This window comes from Corticium candelabrum, chromosome 3 (genome assembly GCF_963422355.1).
Source record: "Corticium candelabrum chromosome 3, ooCorCand1.1, whole genome shotgun sequence".
Classification (NCBI taxonomy): Eukaryota; Metazoa; Porifera; class Homoscleromorpha; order Homosclerophorida; family Plakinidae; genus Corticium; species Corticium candelabrum.
Genome location: NC_085087.1, coordinates 8,960,766 through 8,974,336, shown reverse-complemented (window position 1 = coordinate 8,974,336; position 13,571 = coordinate 8,960,766). Strand labels below are relative to the sequence as shown.

General features: G+C 45.1%; 4 protein-coding genes across 4 annotated transcripts in view; 2 read left to right on the top strand and 2 right to left on the bottom strand.

Moving 5' to 3' along the window:
* The window catches only part of LOC134177373 (protein maelstrom homolog), a 9,023-nt gene extending 5,891 nt beyond the window's left edge, over nt 1-3,132 (bottom strand). The window contains exon 1 of the mRNA XM_062644148.1: nt 2,937-3,132. Coding sequence (XP_062500132.1) covers nt 2,937-3,110 — 174 coding nt within the window. The 5' untranslated portion in view covers nt 3,111-3,132. The remainder of the gene's footprint in view (nt 1-2,936) is intronic.
* Nucleotides 3,133-3,861: 729 nt separating this feature from the next.
* Nucleotides 3,862-5,275, top strand: LOC134177077 (large ribosomal subunit protein bL17-like). The gene is made up of 3 exons (XM_062643780.1): nt 3,862-4,017; nt 4,075-4,137; nt 4,786-5,275. The coding sequence occupies exons 1-3, from the start codon at nt 3,868-3,870 to the stop codon at nt 5,062-5,064; spliced, it is 492 nt and encodes a 163-aa protein (XP_062499764.1). The 5' UTR covers nt 3,862-3,867; the 3' UTR covers nt 5,065-5,275.
* Nucleotides 5,276-5,665: 390 nt separating this feature from the next.
* Nucleotides 5,666-13,540, bottom strand: LOC134176823 (uncharacterized). Its single transcript, XM_062643487.1, has 5 exons — nt 13,423-13,540; nt 13,326-13,363; nt 9,665-9,750; nt 9,437-9,542; nt 5,666-8,230 (listed from the first exon to the last, which is right to left on the bottom strand). The coding sequence occupies exons 1-5, from the start codon at nt 13,482-13,484 to the stop codon at nt 5,856-5,858; spliced, it is 2,667 nt and encodes an 888-aa protein (XP_062499471.1). The 5' UTR covers nt 13,485-13,540; the 3' UTR covers nt 5,666-5,855.
* Nucleotides 10,929-11,702, top strand: LOC134176825 (Krueppel-like factor 13). The gene has a single exon (XM_062643489.1). The coding sequence runs from the start codon at nt 10,986-10,988 to the stop codon at nt 11,556-11,558; it is 573 nt and encodes a 190-aa protein (XP_062499473.1). The 5' UTR covers nt 10,929-10,985; the 3' UTR covers nt 11,559-11,702.
* Nucleotides 13,541-13,571: the final 31 nt, after the last annotated feature.

The following is a 13,571-nucleotide window of genomic DNA, read 5'->3' as shown; positions in this document are numbered from 1 at the left end:
CAATAACAGAGATGCTGTTACTGTGGAGAATCGTATGACGAGATATTTTGCTGCAGTTAATGGCACAGTGTCTAGGCTTGGTGGGTGCCGTCATGATGATGATGTGTGGATGAAGACAGTTAAAACCCAGTTGTTTTCTATTTGGCATTTGGGAGTTAATGTGGTCTGTTGAACAACCGGGCAATAGAAGAATGGTGAATATATCGCTTTTAGGAAGGATATCCGAAGAGGTTTGGGCATGAGACAATACGGTTATGTGTGTGAACGACTGGGCAATGGGTTCATGGAAGTGGCTGACAAGATTGATGCTGTAAAACAGTAGTTTATGGAAAGAGCTATCAACTCACCTAATAGTTTTAGTGATGACTTTAGCTGGAATTAAGTTGAGGAAATGTATGTGTTCCTCTATTGTTTAGCTAATTGTGTGTGTATGTGTGTGTGTGTGTGTGTGTGTGTGTGTGTGTGTGTGTGTGTGTGTGTGTGTGTGTGTGTGTGTGTGTGTGTGTGTGTGTGTGTAACTGTGTGTGTGTGTGCGTGTGTGTGCATGTGTATGTGTGTGTGTGTGTGTGTGTGTGTGTGTGTGTGTGTGTGTGTGTGTGTGTGTGTGTGTGTGTGTTGGCCTCACCTGGAGGAACTACTCAGTAACTCTAGAATGTGCTAGAGTGAAACAAATACAACATACCATAACATATCTCACATTTCATGCTCTTGACTGTTAAGCCCAGTTCACAGCGTGACACTGGCACAAGCATCGTGCAAGTGTCCTGGACGCTGACGATAAGCGAGCGTCAGTGTCACACTGTGAACATGTCAGTGTCCGTGACGCTTGCACGACGCTAGGCGAGCGTCCACGATGCTGGAATAGAGAAAAGTTCTAATCGAGCGTCCACGATGCTGGAATAGAGAAAAGTTCTAATCGAGCGTCCCAGCCGGAAGTGACCCAGCATTTGATGACATCACGTGCTCCGTTCCAACCAATCGAAAGTCAGTCACTGGACGTATCCGGGATTTTCCATTCGTTCACATGGCATCGATCATTGATTCGTCGATGGAAGTTTTATTGAGTGTGTGCGTGGTTTTCCCTGCGTTTGGCAAGTTCAGTCAAAGGAGCACAAGGACATAAGGATGAAAGAAAACGTTTGATCGAGACTACACGCAACAAAAGCAAAACGTCGTCGTCCATGTCTGTGGGTGCTTTCACACTGACTCTACGTTAACCTAGGTTAACACGGAGCAGCGTTCACACAGCACAGAAATGACCCACTAACCAATCTAGATACTAATCATGTACATCTTGTCATTGTTGTCCCGTCAATGTCTGGAAGGTTTGGAGGGTTTCGTCCTCTCATCTAGAGACATGATCTTTACAAGCGACATCTGGTTGTATATTCTGCACAGCAACACCAGGAGAGTAGTAAAACGAACCTCTCGTTGCGGACACGCTTACCTTCGCATTCTCCTTTTCCATTGAAGACGCGCCCATGTAGCTTTGAAGCGTTTGTAGCACATTCTAGAATACACGCCATTCTTCGCTATGCGTAGAAGGCGGAGTGACCTACCGTATTCACCCGTAATAACGCCCATACCAAAATAACGCCCATGCCCGTATATACGGCCATGTGCGACAGGTCAGTACTTTCAGCCCGAAAAACGCCCATGCCCAACTATACGTCCTTGCCCAAGTATAGCCCAGGATACGCATGCCAAACAAATGGGGTCCGCTTAATATTTGTCTCCGTCTGTGTGCGTTTGATGAGCTGGTGTCAGTGTTGAGTTAAAGTGCTTACTGCCAGACTCATGTCTTCGTTGCAATAACCGACTCTGATGCTCTTGACGGGCTTCAGGCCGACCATGTATGTATAGTGTTTAGTTTCTGCGTGTATGCTGATGCTCTAGGGATACCAGTACCTTTGATCTTGCAAATAGATAATTGCAAGAATTTGTGGTATTTCTGTCTTCAAGTATTTAGATGATGACTGGCCAAACGACAGCATTTTGCGACCATGTATGCCTGGGACCAAAATATCGCCCATGCCCTAGTATACGCCCAGAAAAGTGTTTCTTTTCTATACGCCCAGGGCATGTTTACGGTCGAATACGGTAGTTGTAGGCGGATCGACCGAGTTCTAACCTTTTACCTTGCAAGTGGGTTAGCGTTAACCTAGGTTAGCCGGAAGCCATTAATTAATTAGGACCAATTTGTTAAATGGTGTCTGGAGCTAAATTAATTAGAGTTAACCAGGTTAGAAACGTTGTGTGAAAGCACCCTGTCCTGGGCACATTGTACACACGTGGTTACTTTGCAGCGCCAGACCACTGTCGCAGTGTGTTCTTTGTGCGATGGTCGGACGAAATAGTGTGAATGGTACAGCAATAGTGTGAATGATACAGCAATAGTGGGAATGGTACAGCAATAGTGTGAATGGTACAGCAATAGTGGGAATGGTACAGCAATAGTGTGAATGGTACAGCAATAGTGGGAATGGTACAGCAATAGTGTGAATGGTACAGCAATAGTGGGAATGGTACAGCAATAGTGTGAATGGTACAGGGCCAGCGTCTTCGCTGACGCTCCTGTGAGCGTCCTTGTCAGCGTCCAGGACGCTCGCAGGACGCTGTGCCAGCGTTGTACTGTGAACCAGGCTTTAGATGGCGCTACACAAATAGTAAAAGCACGCGTCATCAAAAGCCACTTCTGGTCTCGTGTCAGGCGTCAAAAAGGGGCAGTTTGGCGAAGATGGCCCCAACAGTGGTATAACAGTAGTATACTACACAACATAAAGTATACTACTTTTACAATCTGGATGGGCGAGAAAACACGCGGGAAACTCTCTTCCACGGCATGCCCCACCCACCCACCCAAGGGTACACCCACCCACCCCCACACGGTATTTCCCTTCTAAAACTTTTAAACATTTAGACAAGTTGTGTTTTACCTTCCAGACAGGACCAGCAATGCCGGACATTTCTGCCATCGTCGTATTCGGCGCCAATTTTCTGTCTCTGATCCATTGAGCTTTCAGGTCTTGCATGAAAAAGAAGAAAGCGTTTCTAACTCTCTTCTTCGACTTTATGCGCGTTGTTGACGGATCAAAGTCCCCTCCGTCCATTGCACGTCGAAATCAAAAACAAATGACGTAATGATATACGGGTAACTAGTAAATGTAGTCACGTGACCGTAAGCTAGCACTTTGTGTGTGTGTGTGTGTGTGTGTGTGCTTTGATATATATTACTAAATTTTAGTAATATATATACTTAACTACTTAAATTACATTTTTGCACTGTAATGCAAACATACAATGTTCAAAATTTATTTACGTAAATACAATACCGTACAGGATCAAATATTGCCGGGAGTTTATTTCGGCGGTTTACTAAGAAATTGACAGAAAAGCATATTGGAGCATTTTATTTTGGCGGTCTCCACCCACTTGACACGTGGCCGTCCTAGGGGAGTTTGCAGTTCAACTTGCTGAGTTGACATCTGGCCATCACATTTCCTCGCCTTCGTGGTCTCCGGGATCCAACTATTGGTAGATTGCTGTGTAAGAGTGAAGAACAGAACCCACATGATCATGATTCCTATGCTGTTGCCACTGTATCGCCATTACCAAATTATGTGGGTGATGACGTCAAGAAACGTCATACCCGCATATCTCTGTGGCCAAAATTATTGGCAGATTTTAATATATTGCTGGTCGTTGAAAAATCCACCAATCCGCCAAAATAAACTCCCCGCTAATATTTTATTTTCTACAACATTTTATTAATGTTTGATATTAATAACAATTAAAATATTATAATTTTTGTGCTATGCATATTGTATCGCTGTATACGGGTCTTACAAGTTCACATCCGGGAACATCATGCGACACGGTCACAAACTCCCTCGTTTCAGTGGGAGCACTAAGCGTCGTGCGGCGTTGTTAAAAAATCTAGCTACAGCTCTTGTAAAACATGAGAGAATCACGACCACCGTGGCAAAGGCCAAGGCCATGAAGAAATACGGAGACAAGGTCACGTGATCTGCTGTGTTGGGATGTGACGTCAGAGTGTGAAACTGATTTTGTTAGATTATCACTCTGGGAAAGAGGGGCGACTGGAGATCGAAATTGAGAGCAGATATGTGGATGAAAGTGTGCAATGTTTATGTGGCAATTTTTAATTTATTTTGGCAATTTTATTTTCTGGCTGGTGACTCCTCCTACTCATCAATTACTTGTTTGTTTGTTTGTCGTTTGTACGTTTGTGTGTCTGTTTGTTTGTCTATTTGTCTGTCCATTTTTATTGCTTTTTCTTTGTTTGTCCATTTTCATTGCTTGTATGTGTTTGTTTGTCTGTCCATCTGTTTGTATGTTTTTGTCTGTCTATCTGTTTGTATGTTTATTTGTCTGTCCATCTGTTTGTATGTTTGTTTGTCCATTTATTACTTGTTGTTTGTTTATTTGTTTGTATGATTGTTTGTCTATTTTTATTACTTGTTTGTTTGACCATCTGTTTGTATGTTTGTGTGTCCATTTTTATTGTGTTTGTCTGTTTGTTTGTCCATTTTTATTGTTTGTTGTGTAATCTGTCCATCTGTTTGTATGTTTGTTTGTCCATTTTTTTATTGCTTGTTTGCTTATTTGTTTGTCCGTTTGTTTGTCCATTTTCATTGCTTATTTGTTTGTTTATTTGTCTCTCCATCTATTCGTTCACACCTTCATAAATCATCACATCACACACTTCCCATACACACACTTCGTACTCCATCACACTTCATTCTCACCTCTCTGTTGGTCTAGGAACCCGGTCTTGTTGACAAACTCTTCGGTCCCTTAGCATTACGTTACCAAGATCGTCCCGGTGGCTACACTCGAGTACTCAGAATCCCCAACCGCAAGGGCGACAATGCACCAATGGCAATCATCGAATACGTTGACAATGATCTACCGTCACTGCTGCCCACAAAGGGAATGCATCCGTTGATACAGAACAGAAAGATGGAAGAGAGAGTGAGAATGAAGAGAAGAGAAACGGAACCACAACGAACTGACATTCCATTAGAGGGAACTCCTGTGTGAATGTTGTATGTTGCATTGAGAGGTTCTTGTTGTATTATATTTTGCATGTTTGTTGTTACGTATTAGTTGATGATGTGTCGTTTGTATAGGCATATGGATAGATTAGTACATAAACAAATATATAGGTTAAATGTGAGTGTATGCTCTTGTCTGTCTGTCTATTTGTCTGTCTGTCCATACATGTATTGAATAAATCAATGCTATTACAGGCTAGTGTGTGTGTGTGTGTGTGTGTGTGTGTGTGTGTGTGTGTGTGTGTGTGTGTGTGTGTGTGTGTGTGTGTGTGTGTTGTCACCGTGTGTGTCTGTTGGTCTGTCTGTCTGTCTGTCTATTGTGTGTGTGTGTGTGTGTGTGTGTGTGTGTGTGTGTGTGTGTGTGTGTGTGTGTGTGTGTGTGTGTGTCTGTTGGTCTGTCTGTCTATTTGTGTGTGTGTGTGTGTGTGTGTGTGTGTGTGTGTGTGTGTCAGTGTGTGTGTGTGTGTGTGTGTCTGTCTGTCTGTGTCTGTCTGTCTGTGTGTCTGTCTGTGTTTCTCTTCTGTCTGTCTCTCTCGTGTACATTCACCTGTCCCAACTTATAAGGTACTGTACTGTACACCTCCCATACAACAATACATTACATAACAGTACACACAACCAACCAACTCCATCCAATTATACCAAATTTGATTATACCGACTCACCATAACAACCAACACTCCTCTCTTCTAAAAATCATAAAAAATACACAAATATCTTCAAGCGAGTCCCACAAGTCAATACACATCAAGTCAATAACTTTCCATTCATCGTATCTCAGTATCCATTGTAGCTACTCGCTTGCCAACCCAACTGTTGACCCGACAACGTCCTGCTAGTCACTTCACCTGAAAAACTCAACAGCGGCGAAGCCGTAGAGCTGCCCACATGTGCTGCCTGTGGCCGTTGCCACTGACAGTTTGACAAATACGACCCACCTTGTTCCCCGGTTGGTATCAATACTCGAGATCTTCGCTCCACATTCTGTCCATTAAAATGTGTTAGGAAACTAGACGACGTCGTCGTCGCACTCTCTTGGTGGTGATCATTACCTAGCAACCGTGTTGTGACCGCATAGTTCGAGCCGCTCTCCCATTGGTCGGGAGCAACTCTTGGTGTCACGTGATCATCACGTGATGTGATCATCGATTGGATATCGAAGCGTGACTGCACGGGCACGCGGTTGTGTTCGAACTGGCGGCTCGTCAGTCTCTCGATGCTAAACTGACTCATCGGTTGTGAATGAGACGGCATGTTTCTGTTGCCCTGAATTGCGTTGATCGAAAAATTCCCTTTAAATTTTTCGTGCGGCTTGATGTGCTTCAGAGGGCTGTAACTCACTGTCGGCGCTTCCTGCCATTGACTAAAGCTCGGCACGTGCCTGCTCTGTGGATTAAAGCTCCGGTAGTTTTCGTGTATTGGCAAACGATGACGCAGCTGTTCGGCTGTCTCGTGTACTGGAAGTGACAAGGATCGCTGCTCTCTCGACTGTCCGGTGAGCGAAAGAACAGAGAACGACGATGTGTCTCGTCTTGCATTTCTCTGCGCCTGGCAGTTCGAATCGGGCAAATACAGAGAAACGGAAGCGTCCGTCTCGAGCCTTCCCGCCTCACAACGTGGGAAATATCGTGAGCTCTCCGGATGTTGTAACGACCTGCTGTTGTTGTCTTCACGTCGTGGCATGACCATACAGTCTCTGGCGTAGCTTGCAGCTTGATCACGCGACGACGTGATGTGCTGGCTGGATGTATAACGCGACGCGCTGCCATTGCTGGCGATGCAACCAAATGTAGAAGCAAAACGGTCGTTAGATGGTTGAGATGGTGAGTGATATCGAACGTCGTTTGGAGTCTGGTGTAAAAGTGATGGGAGGTGAGATGTTGGTGTACATGATGAACGGTGATTTGTGGTGTGGGTTGATCTCGGAGGCAAACGACTCGTAAAAGGTTCGGATGTGGAGTCAACGAAACAGTCAGATGATAGTCGATATTGTCGTGCGGCTGCGTGTCTCTCAATGGTTGCATTTCCTGAATTCAAGCACGTGTGATGTGATGGTTGTCGCATCGTCGTTGTCGATTGTGACACATTACTCTGGTTCAACATGTTTACGCTTGCCACATCCGATTGCAATGTAATCGTACTCGGCTGTGATGACAATAGACTCCGTGATGCCTGTGATGTCATTAATTTCGTCTGCAACATCGAGTGCCCTGGCTGTGATGTCATCACTTGCCTCTTTGACATAATCGCTCTTGTCTGTGATGCCACCACGCCCACTTTTGATGTCATCACTCTAGTCTGTGGCGTCATCACTCCAATCTGTGACGCAGACATTCCAGTCTGCGACGTAATCACTCCAGCTTGTGGTGTCATTACTCCAATCTGTGGCATCATCACTCCTGTCTGTGGTGTCGTCACTCCAGTCTGTGACGTCGTCACTCCAGTCTGTGACGTCGTCACTCCAGTCTGTGACGTCGTCACTCCAGTCTGTGACGTCGTCACTCCAGTCTGTGACGTCATTACTCCAATCTGTGGCGTCGTCACTCCAGTCTGTGGTGGCGTCACTCCAGTCTGTGATGTCATCATTCCAGTCTGTAAAGTCATCACTCCAGTGTGTGGCACCACAACTCCAATGTGTGATGTCACCACTCCAGTTTGTGGCGTCACTCCTGTCTCTACTCTGTCTCTCATCTGTGACGCCATCACTGCTGTTGTAGATGTAGACACTCCTATTTGTGATGTCATCAATCCTCCTTGTGACGACGTCATCACTTCTGTCTGAGACGCTTGTGACATAGCAGGCTGTACTTGAGGCTGAGACAAGGAGACGACAGCGTGGTCTTGGTTTTGTTGAGTGTTCCTCGTGTGCAAAGACAGGAGAGCAGCGACAGATACAAACTGACTTGATGAAGTTGATGTGGATGTGGTTGGACCCTCTACTGCACAGTGAGATGTGCCACAAGCAGTAGCTACTGCAGTATGTGTTGGCTCCCTTTCTGTCTGCCTTTTTTGTCGAGTTGAGTCGTTAGTCGTGCAATCTTGTTTGTTTTTTAGGAATGTTTCTGCTTCGTTAATCAGCAGTTTTAGTCTCTCATTTTCTCTCTTCAAGTCGTCCAGTTTGGCCTCCAGATTCTTCACCTCAGTCTCGCACTCTGTAAACAACAGTAATTCACATACACACAGTGCACACACACACACACACACACACACACACTCATACACACATACACACAGTGCACACACACATATACACAGTGCACACACACACATTGTTTTGGTATTACATTCAAACCTCCCTAATCTGGACCTCCAAGATCCAGACACCTCCCTAGACCGGACACTTTTCCAGCACATATCAGGTCTGTGTGTACTCCGCGGTTAAGCACTTTGGCAAGAAACTCCCCGTATAAACACTTAATTCTCAAGCATGTCTTGACTATCACATGCCAGTGTGCAGAAGAACACGAATGTACCATATGTAACTGTAGTAGAAAGTACACATGTACATTGTATACAGTGTAGTACAAGTGTGTACTCTACACGCATACTATATGCAGACCTGGTACGACGTTCACCAAACCTTACATTAAAATGGTCTGGGATTCCAAGCATATAACTCTATCTTCCAGACATTGCTAGAATCCGGACAGCGGCTGGTCCCATACTGTCCAGATTAGGGAGGTTTGAGTGTACGTTATATTTAAGTTTTGGTTATAGTTTTTCAAGACAATTTTTCGTTTTAGTTTTGGTAAATGTTTTGCCCTAATTTTAGTTTAGTGATATCTGCATAAACTCCAATAGGACCATGCATGTAGATGCTACTAATTTAAGAACAGGTGCACCATGTAGGTACACGGTACAGTGAGTAAGTAAGCCATGCAACCATTACAATGCAGTGAATGTAAGAACGACCACGTGTGTGAGTTTTAACAAGCACCTCATGCCAAATGTTTTATGGTAGATAGGCTGACATCTGAGATGTCGTGAGTGGAGCTCCAGACAAACACATTCTTTGCGCAAATGGCACACTAATTACCCTAATGAATTAACATAAATGAGTCTAATACTAAATATAAATCAGCATGTTTTAGTTTTAGTTTTAGTACAATTTAAGGTGTGATTTTAGTATTGGTTTTGGTTTTTGGTTAACCAAACAATGTGGAGTGTCACACACACACATACACATACACACACACACACACACACACACACACACACACACACACACACACACACACACAGAAAACAGGCAAACAAAAAGAAAGAAAAAGAACACACAAACAAACAAATTGACACACAGACAAAGACACAAACAAGACATACAGTCCACAACTACGCATCACTGTTGCCAATGTTACCTTCTACTGAGACATTTACACACTTTGATTTCAAGTCCCTGTTCTGCACGGTCAAAATCTGTAACAAAGCGTGCGTCCTCTCCAATACATACAAATGACTCAATCCCTAGAGCAAAGCACAACGACCAAGAACACTAAGAATACGCAGTAAAACACCATTGTCTTCTTGTCTGTATGTTTGTCTGTCTGTCTGTCTAGCTGTGTGTCTGTCTATGTGCGTTAGCTCACGTGAGTTTCACATGTACACTTGTCTGGCAACAACGAGGCCAATCTCTTCAACTGCTCTGTGATCCCAGACTTCCTTCTCTGTTCCACTACAACACAATGTCTATGTAGTATACACACAAAGCATGTACACAACTTCAGTCATCAAGACAACTTACATATTAGTTACCAGCACGCGCGCGCGCGTGCACACACACACATGTACACCTGCTTCTGTTGAAAGGTATATTGCTAAGGGACTGGACCAGGCACGTGACCCCTACCCAATGATTGCTCTCCTAGACTGTGCAATAATATCAGTATTTGGCCCAGTGCTTACACACTTTACGCATACTGCAGTTGTTACAATATTGCACACATTCAACAGTTATTGTGGCTGTGTGTGTGTGTGTGTGTGTGTGTGTGTGTGTGTGTGTGTGTGTGTGTGTGTGTGTGTGTGTGTGTGTGTGTGTTTATGTGTGTCGTTTTGACTTGGTAGCTTGCTTGTGAAATAACTGTGGTTTGCGTACAATGCCCTGCTTGTTGGTAACACTGTTAACGTTTCAATCAATGTCACAATCAGTACCATGCAGTGGGCACATGCAATAACTACAGTATGTGTGCAATAACTGCGGTGTGCATAAAGTATGCGAGCACTAGACTAGTCTGGACCAAATACATATTATTGCTCAGTCTGCGAGAGCACTCACTGGGTAGAGGCCATGTGCAGTACTTGTGTGTGTGTGTGTGTGTGTGTGTGTGTGTGTGTGTGTGTGTGTGTGTGTGTGTGTGTGTGTGTCTATGCACGAGCATCCCTCATCAGTATCAAACCTCTCACCACACCCATCTATCCATCACACCAACCCTATCCAACTCTACATCCGCCTATCACCCTAACACATCCGTCCACCGCCCACGCACTTCACTCCACCCAAAAACCCAAACATCCTATCACTAACACTAACATCCTCAGCCATATCTCCTGAGAAATGGAAGCTAACCACAAGCTGCGATTCCTCCCCGCACCAAGAATCAGCACAAACACACACCACCGACAACTTCTGGCTCTTGTCGCCATATTGTCAACCCGTCCACTTCCGGTTTATCTCTTTGTTGATCCACCTCATCCACACACTCAAGACACTCAAAACGACGATCCAATTAGCACCGACCCTCACGCCCTTGTCGTGCGAACCGATTTACCTATTTAACTCACGAATCCCCGGATAACAACCCCTCATCCCGCCCGCTCATTGGCTAACACGCTCGCGGCAATTTACCAAGAGGCGGGACGACATCCTAAGACCCACCTCCACGTACACATTCACGCCGTGCGGCTGCTGCTATGATCGCCGCTCTCGTCGCTCCAAAGATTTTCTCCCCGCGAGTTCTCGTTCATCGCGCCGGACAGTCAAGCGCTGGAGTCTTTCCTCGCGGTACAGACAAGCCGCGGCCGCAATCCCAACCCAGCAACTCATCCAGGCCAACAGAGACAACAAACTTCTCTCGAAATCCGAGCGGTAGAGGAGCGTTTCGACCGATTATCAAACCGGGCGTGCAGCGAGACAAACCGGCAACATTTCAGACGCCAAAACGGAAGCATCCGTGCCCGCACTGCGACGTGAGCTGCTCGAATCACGGCCAACTGCGCGGACACATGAGGGTGCACACCGGGGAGCGACCGTTTCGCTGCAAGTTTCACAACTGCACGCGCTCGTTTGCTCGCAACGAGGAGCTGACGAGGCACAAGAGGATACACAGCGGACACCGGCCCTACTCTTGCTCTCTATGCCGCAAATCGTTCGGTAGGAAGGATCATCTCAATAAGCACCAGAGAACGCACGCGACGTGGAGCTCTGGTGTCGACTGTTCAGCGCTTGAAGAGATTTCGACACATAGTGACATGCAGGTTGCATGACGGGCAGCTATGTAGGTAGGCTAGTACTGAGCTGCGCTTCTAGACTGTACATAGAACTTTTTGTATTGCGGGTTTCTGTTGTGTGTATGAGCGTGTGCTAGGAAATCTGAAGCCGTAGGGTAGACGAGTCATGTACTGTGCTGTACAGTACAGCCATGGCCAAATGCGGCCCCCGGGGCCGCATGCGGCCCCCAGCAAGTTTTGCGCGGCCCCTCAGCCAGCTTCCCCAGGGTTTAACTTTATACGATCATGGCACCTTGGCAAGTTGCGCACTTACGCTATCTACGGTCGAAGCAGAAATGGAAATTCGAGGCTAGCCGGGACCCGGATATAGTCACTCTCGTTTTGTTCTTGGGTCGATCAGATCTACAGACATGAATCAGGACCCATGGAGGATGTTCCGTCGGGGCGGTGCGTCGAGGACTGCAGAGTATTTGCCAAGATCTGTTCGATATGCTGATTCTCCACCGCAATCTCTACCCCCACCGCCGTCGCGGCAACAGGCAGAAATGCAAGTCAGCAACGCTAGCAGCAGTTCCAGGACTGGCAGTCACACCATCAGTCAACACAATGATGATCATCATGGTGAATGGTCAGAATCGAGATCGAAACCATTGTCACCATTACTAAAAGACCAATCAGATGACTGCGAATTCACTTGCTATTGTGTTGACATCGTCTAGAGTAAGAAGAATTCAATTATTAGATATATCATTAACTGCTTGAAACCAAGTTACTTCATCATGCTATCTGATAATCATGCGTAATTGATTCTTTGTGGCCCCTGTCAAGCCTAGCGCTTCCTAAATCGGCCCCTGGCCTTCATCACCTTGGCCATGGCTGACAGTAGGGAAACACTTTGTCAATATGATCCGCTCGCGCACAAGCTTGTCACTGTACACGTCTGGCGCCGCAAGGTCACGCTACCCTCGGAAACCCAGACGTCAGAAACACGCGCAATAACAATAATAAAAATGAAATACCGATTTTGTATTTAACTATTTCTCATACAATTTTGTATTAATTTCAATTTATATCAATTGCTGATAAATTCTTGCCAGCACACTAAACCGGAAATCGAGAGTGTATGAAAGGTTTTTGGAGTTTCCAGTTAATATCAATAACAAAAAGGTCTATTGATAATTTTATTCATGTCGACATCATTTACTGTATATGATATCTCTTTATCATATCTAGACGACTCATTTCTTGCCCGAGTATCATTCCAAGTTGTTTACATACAACAAACTTTGACTGCCTTAGCGTTTCCAATGACACTCAAGATTATCATGTATAACACATGTATACAAACATGTATAGACTGCGCTCCTTTCTGACACTCTATGTTAGCCCCAACTCTTGGGGTTTCCGGGCAACCTGGAAACACATCTAGCTACGTGCCTGAAACGTCCATCTTAGAACAAACCGTACAGCATGACATGACGTGCTGTAAGTATACAAGCTAGCACGATCTCTCTAAAGTGATGATTTAATATCAAACTGTTGGTGGATTCAGTAAACATTTTGAACAACAAACTACGCCTACAGACAGCACGTTTCGACAACAACAGTCAATAGAGATTAATAACAGTTTGATATCAATTAAGTGATGCTAGATACCGTAAAACTCAAATAATAGTTTGAGTGTTGTTACCGCTATGTGAATGCCTACCGACCAATGTATGGACAAACACGCAAACATACAAACATACAACCTAATCATTACAATTAGACTCAGACAAACATTCCCAATACACGAGCGACCACCTTTCGCGTGCGTCTTGCGTCTCTTCTCCTCTCCTTCACTGTCATCACCAATTCAACAACGTCAAGCGTCGGAAATCGAAATTTCATCCGTTTCTACCTGTTGTCGTCATATTTCCGCTTTCTCCCTCGCTTTCTACATCCAGAATGCTCACAAGACATATTCACTCATCGACTAGACTACTCCCGCCTTCACGTCGGCTGAAAACCGAATTTTAGTAAAGATATACGGGGTATGTAGTCACGTGA

What these genes read in the sequence shown, in the direction of transcription:
- LOC134177077 (XM_062643780.1), top strand. Translation starts at nt 3,868, where the DNA reads ATGCGACACGGTCACAAACTCCCTCGTTTCAGTGGGAGCACTAAGCGT. An exon ending in TGAAGAAATACGGAGACAAG is followed by an intron (nt 4,018 to 4,074) that starts GTCACGTGATCT and finishes TGATTTTGTTAG; the next exon opens with ATTATCACTCTGGGAAAGAG. An exon ending in GAGCAGATATGTGGATGAAA is followed by an intron (nt 4,138 to 4,785) that starts GTGTGCAATGTT and finishes CTGTTGGTCTAG; the next exon opens with GAACCCGGTCTTGTTGACAA.
- LOC134176825 (XM_062643489.1), top strand. Translation starts at nt 10,986, where the DNA reads ATGATCGCCGCTCTCGTCGCTCCAAAGATTTTCTCCCCGCGAGTTCTC.
- LOC134176823 (XM_062643487.1), bottom strand. Translation starts at nt 13,484, where the DNA reads ATGTCTTGTGAGCATTCTGGATGTAGAAAGCGAGGGAGAAAGCGGAAA. An exon ending in CGGAAATATGACGACAACAG is followed by an intron (nt 13,364 to 13,422) that starts GTAGAAACGGAT and finishes TGGTGATGACAG; the next exon opens with TGAAGGAGAGGAGAAGAGAC. An exon ending in ACGCAAGACGCACGCGAAAG is followed by an intron (nt 9,751 to 13,325) that starts GTGGTCGCTCGT and finishes ATTGTGTTGTAG; the next exon opens with TGGAACAGAGAAGGAAGTCT.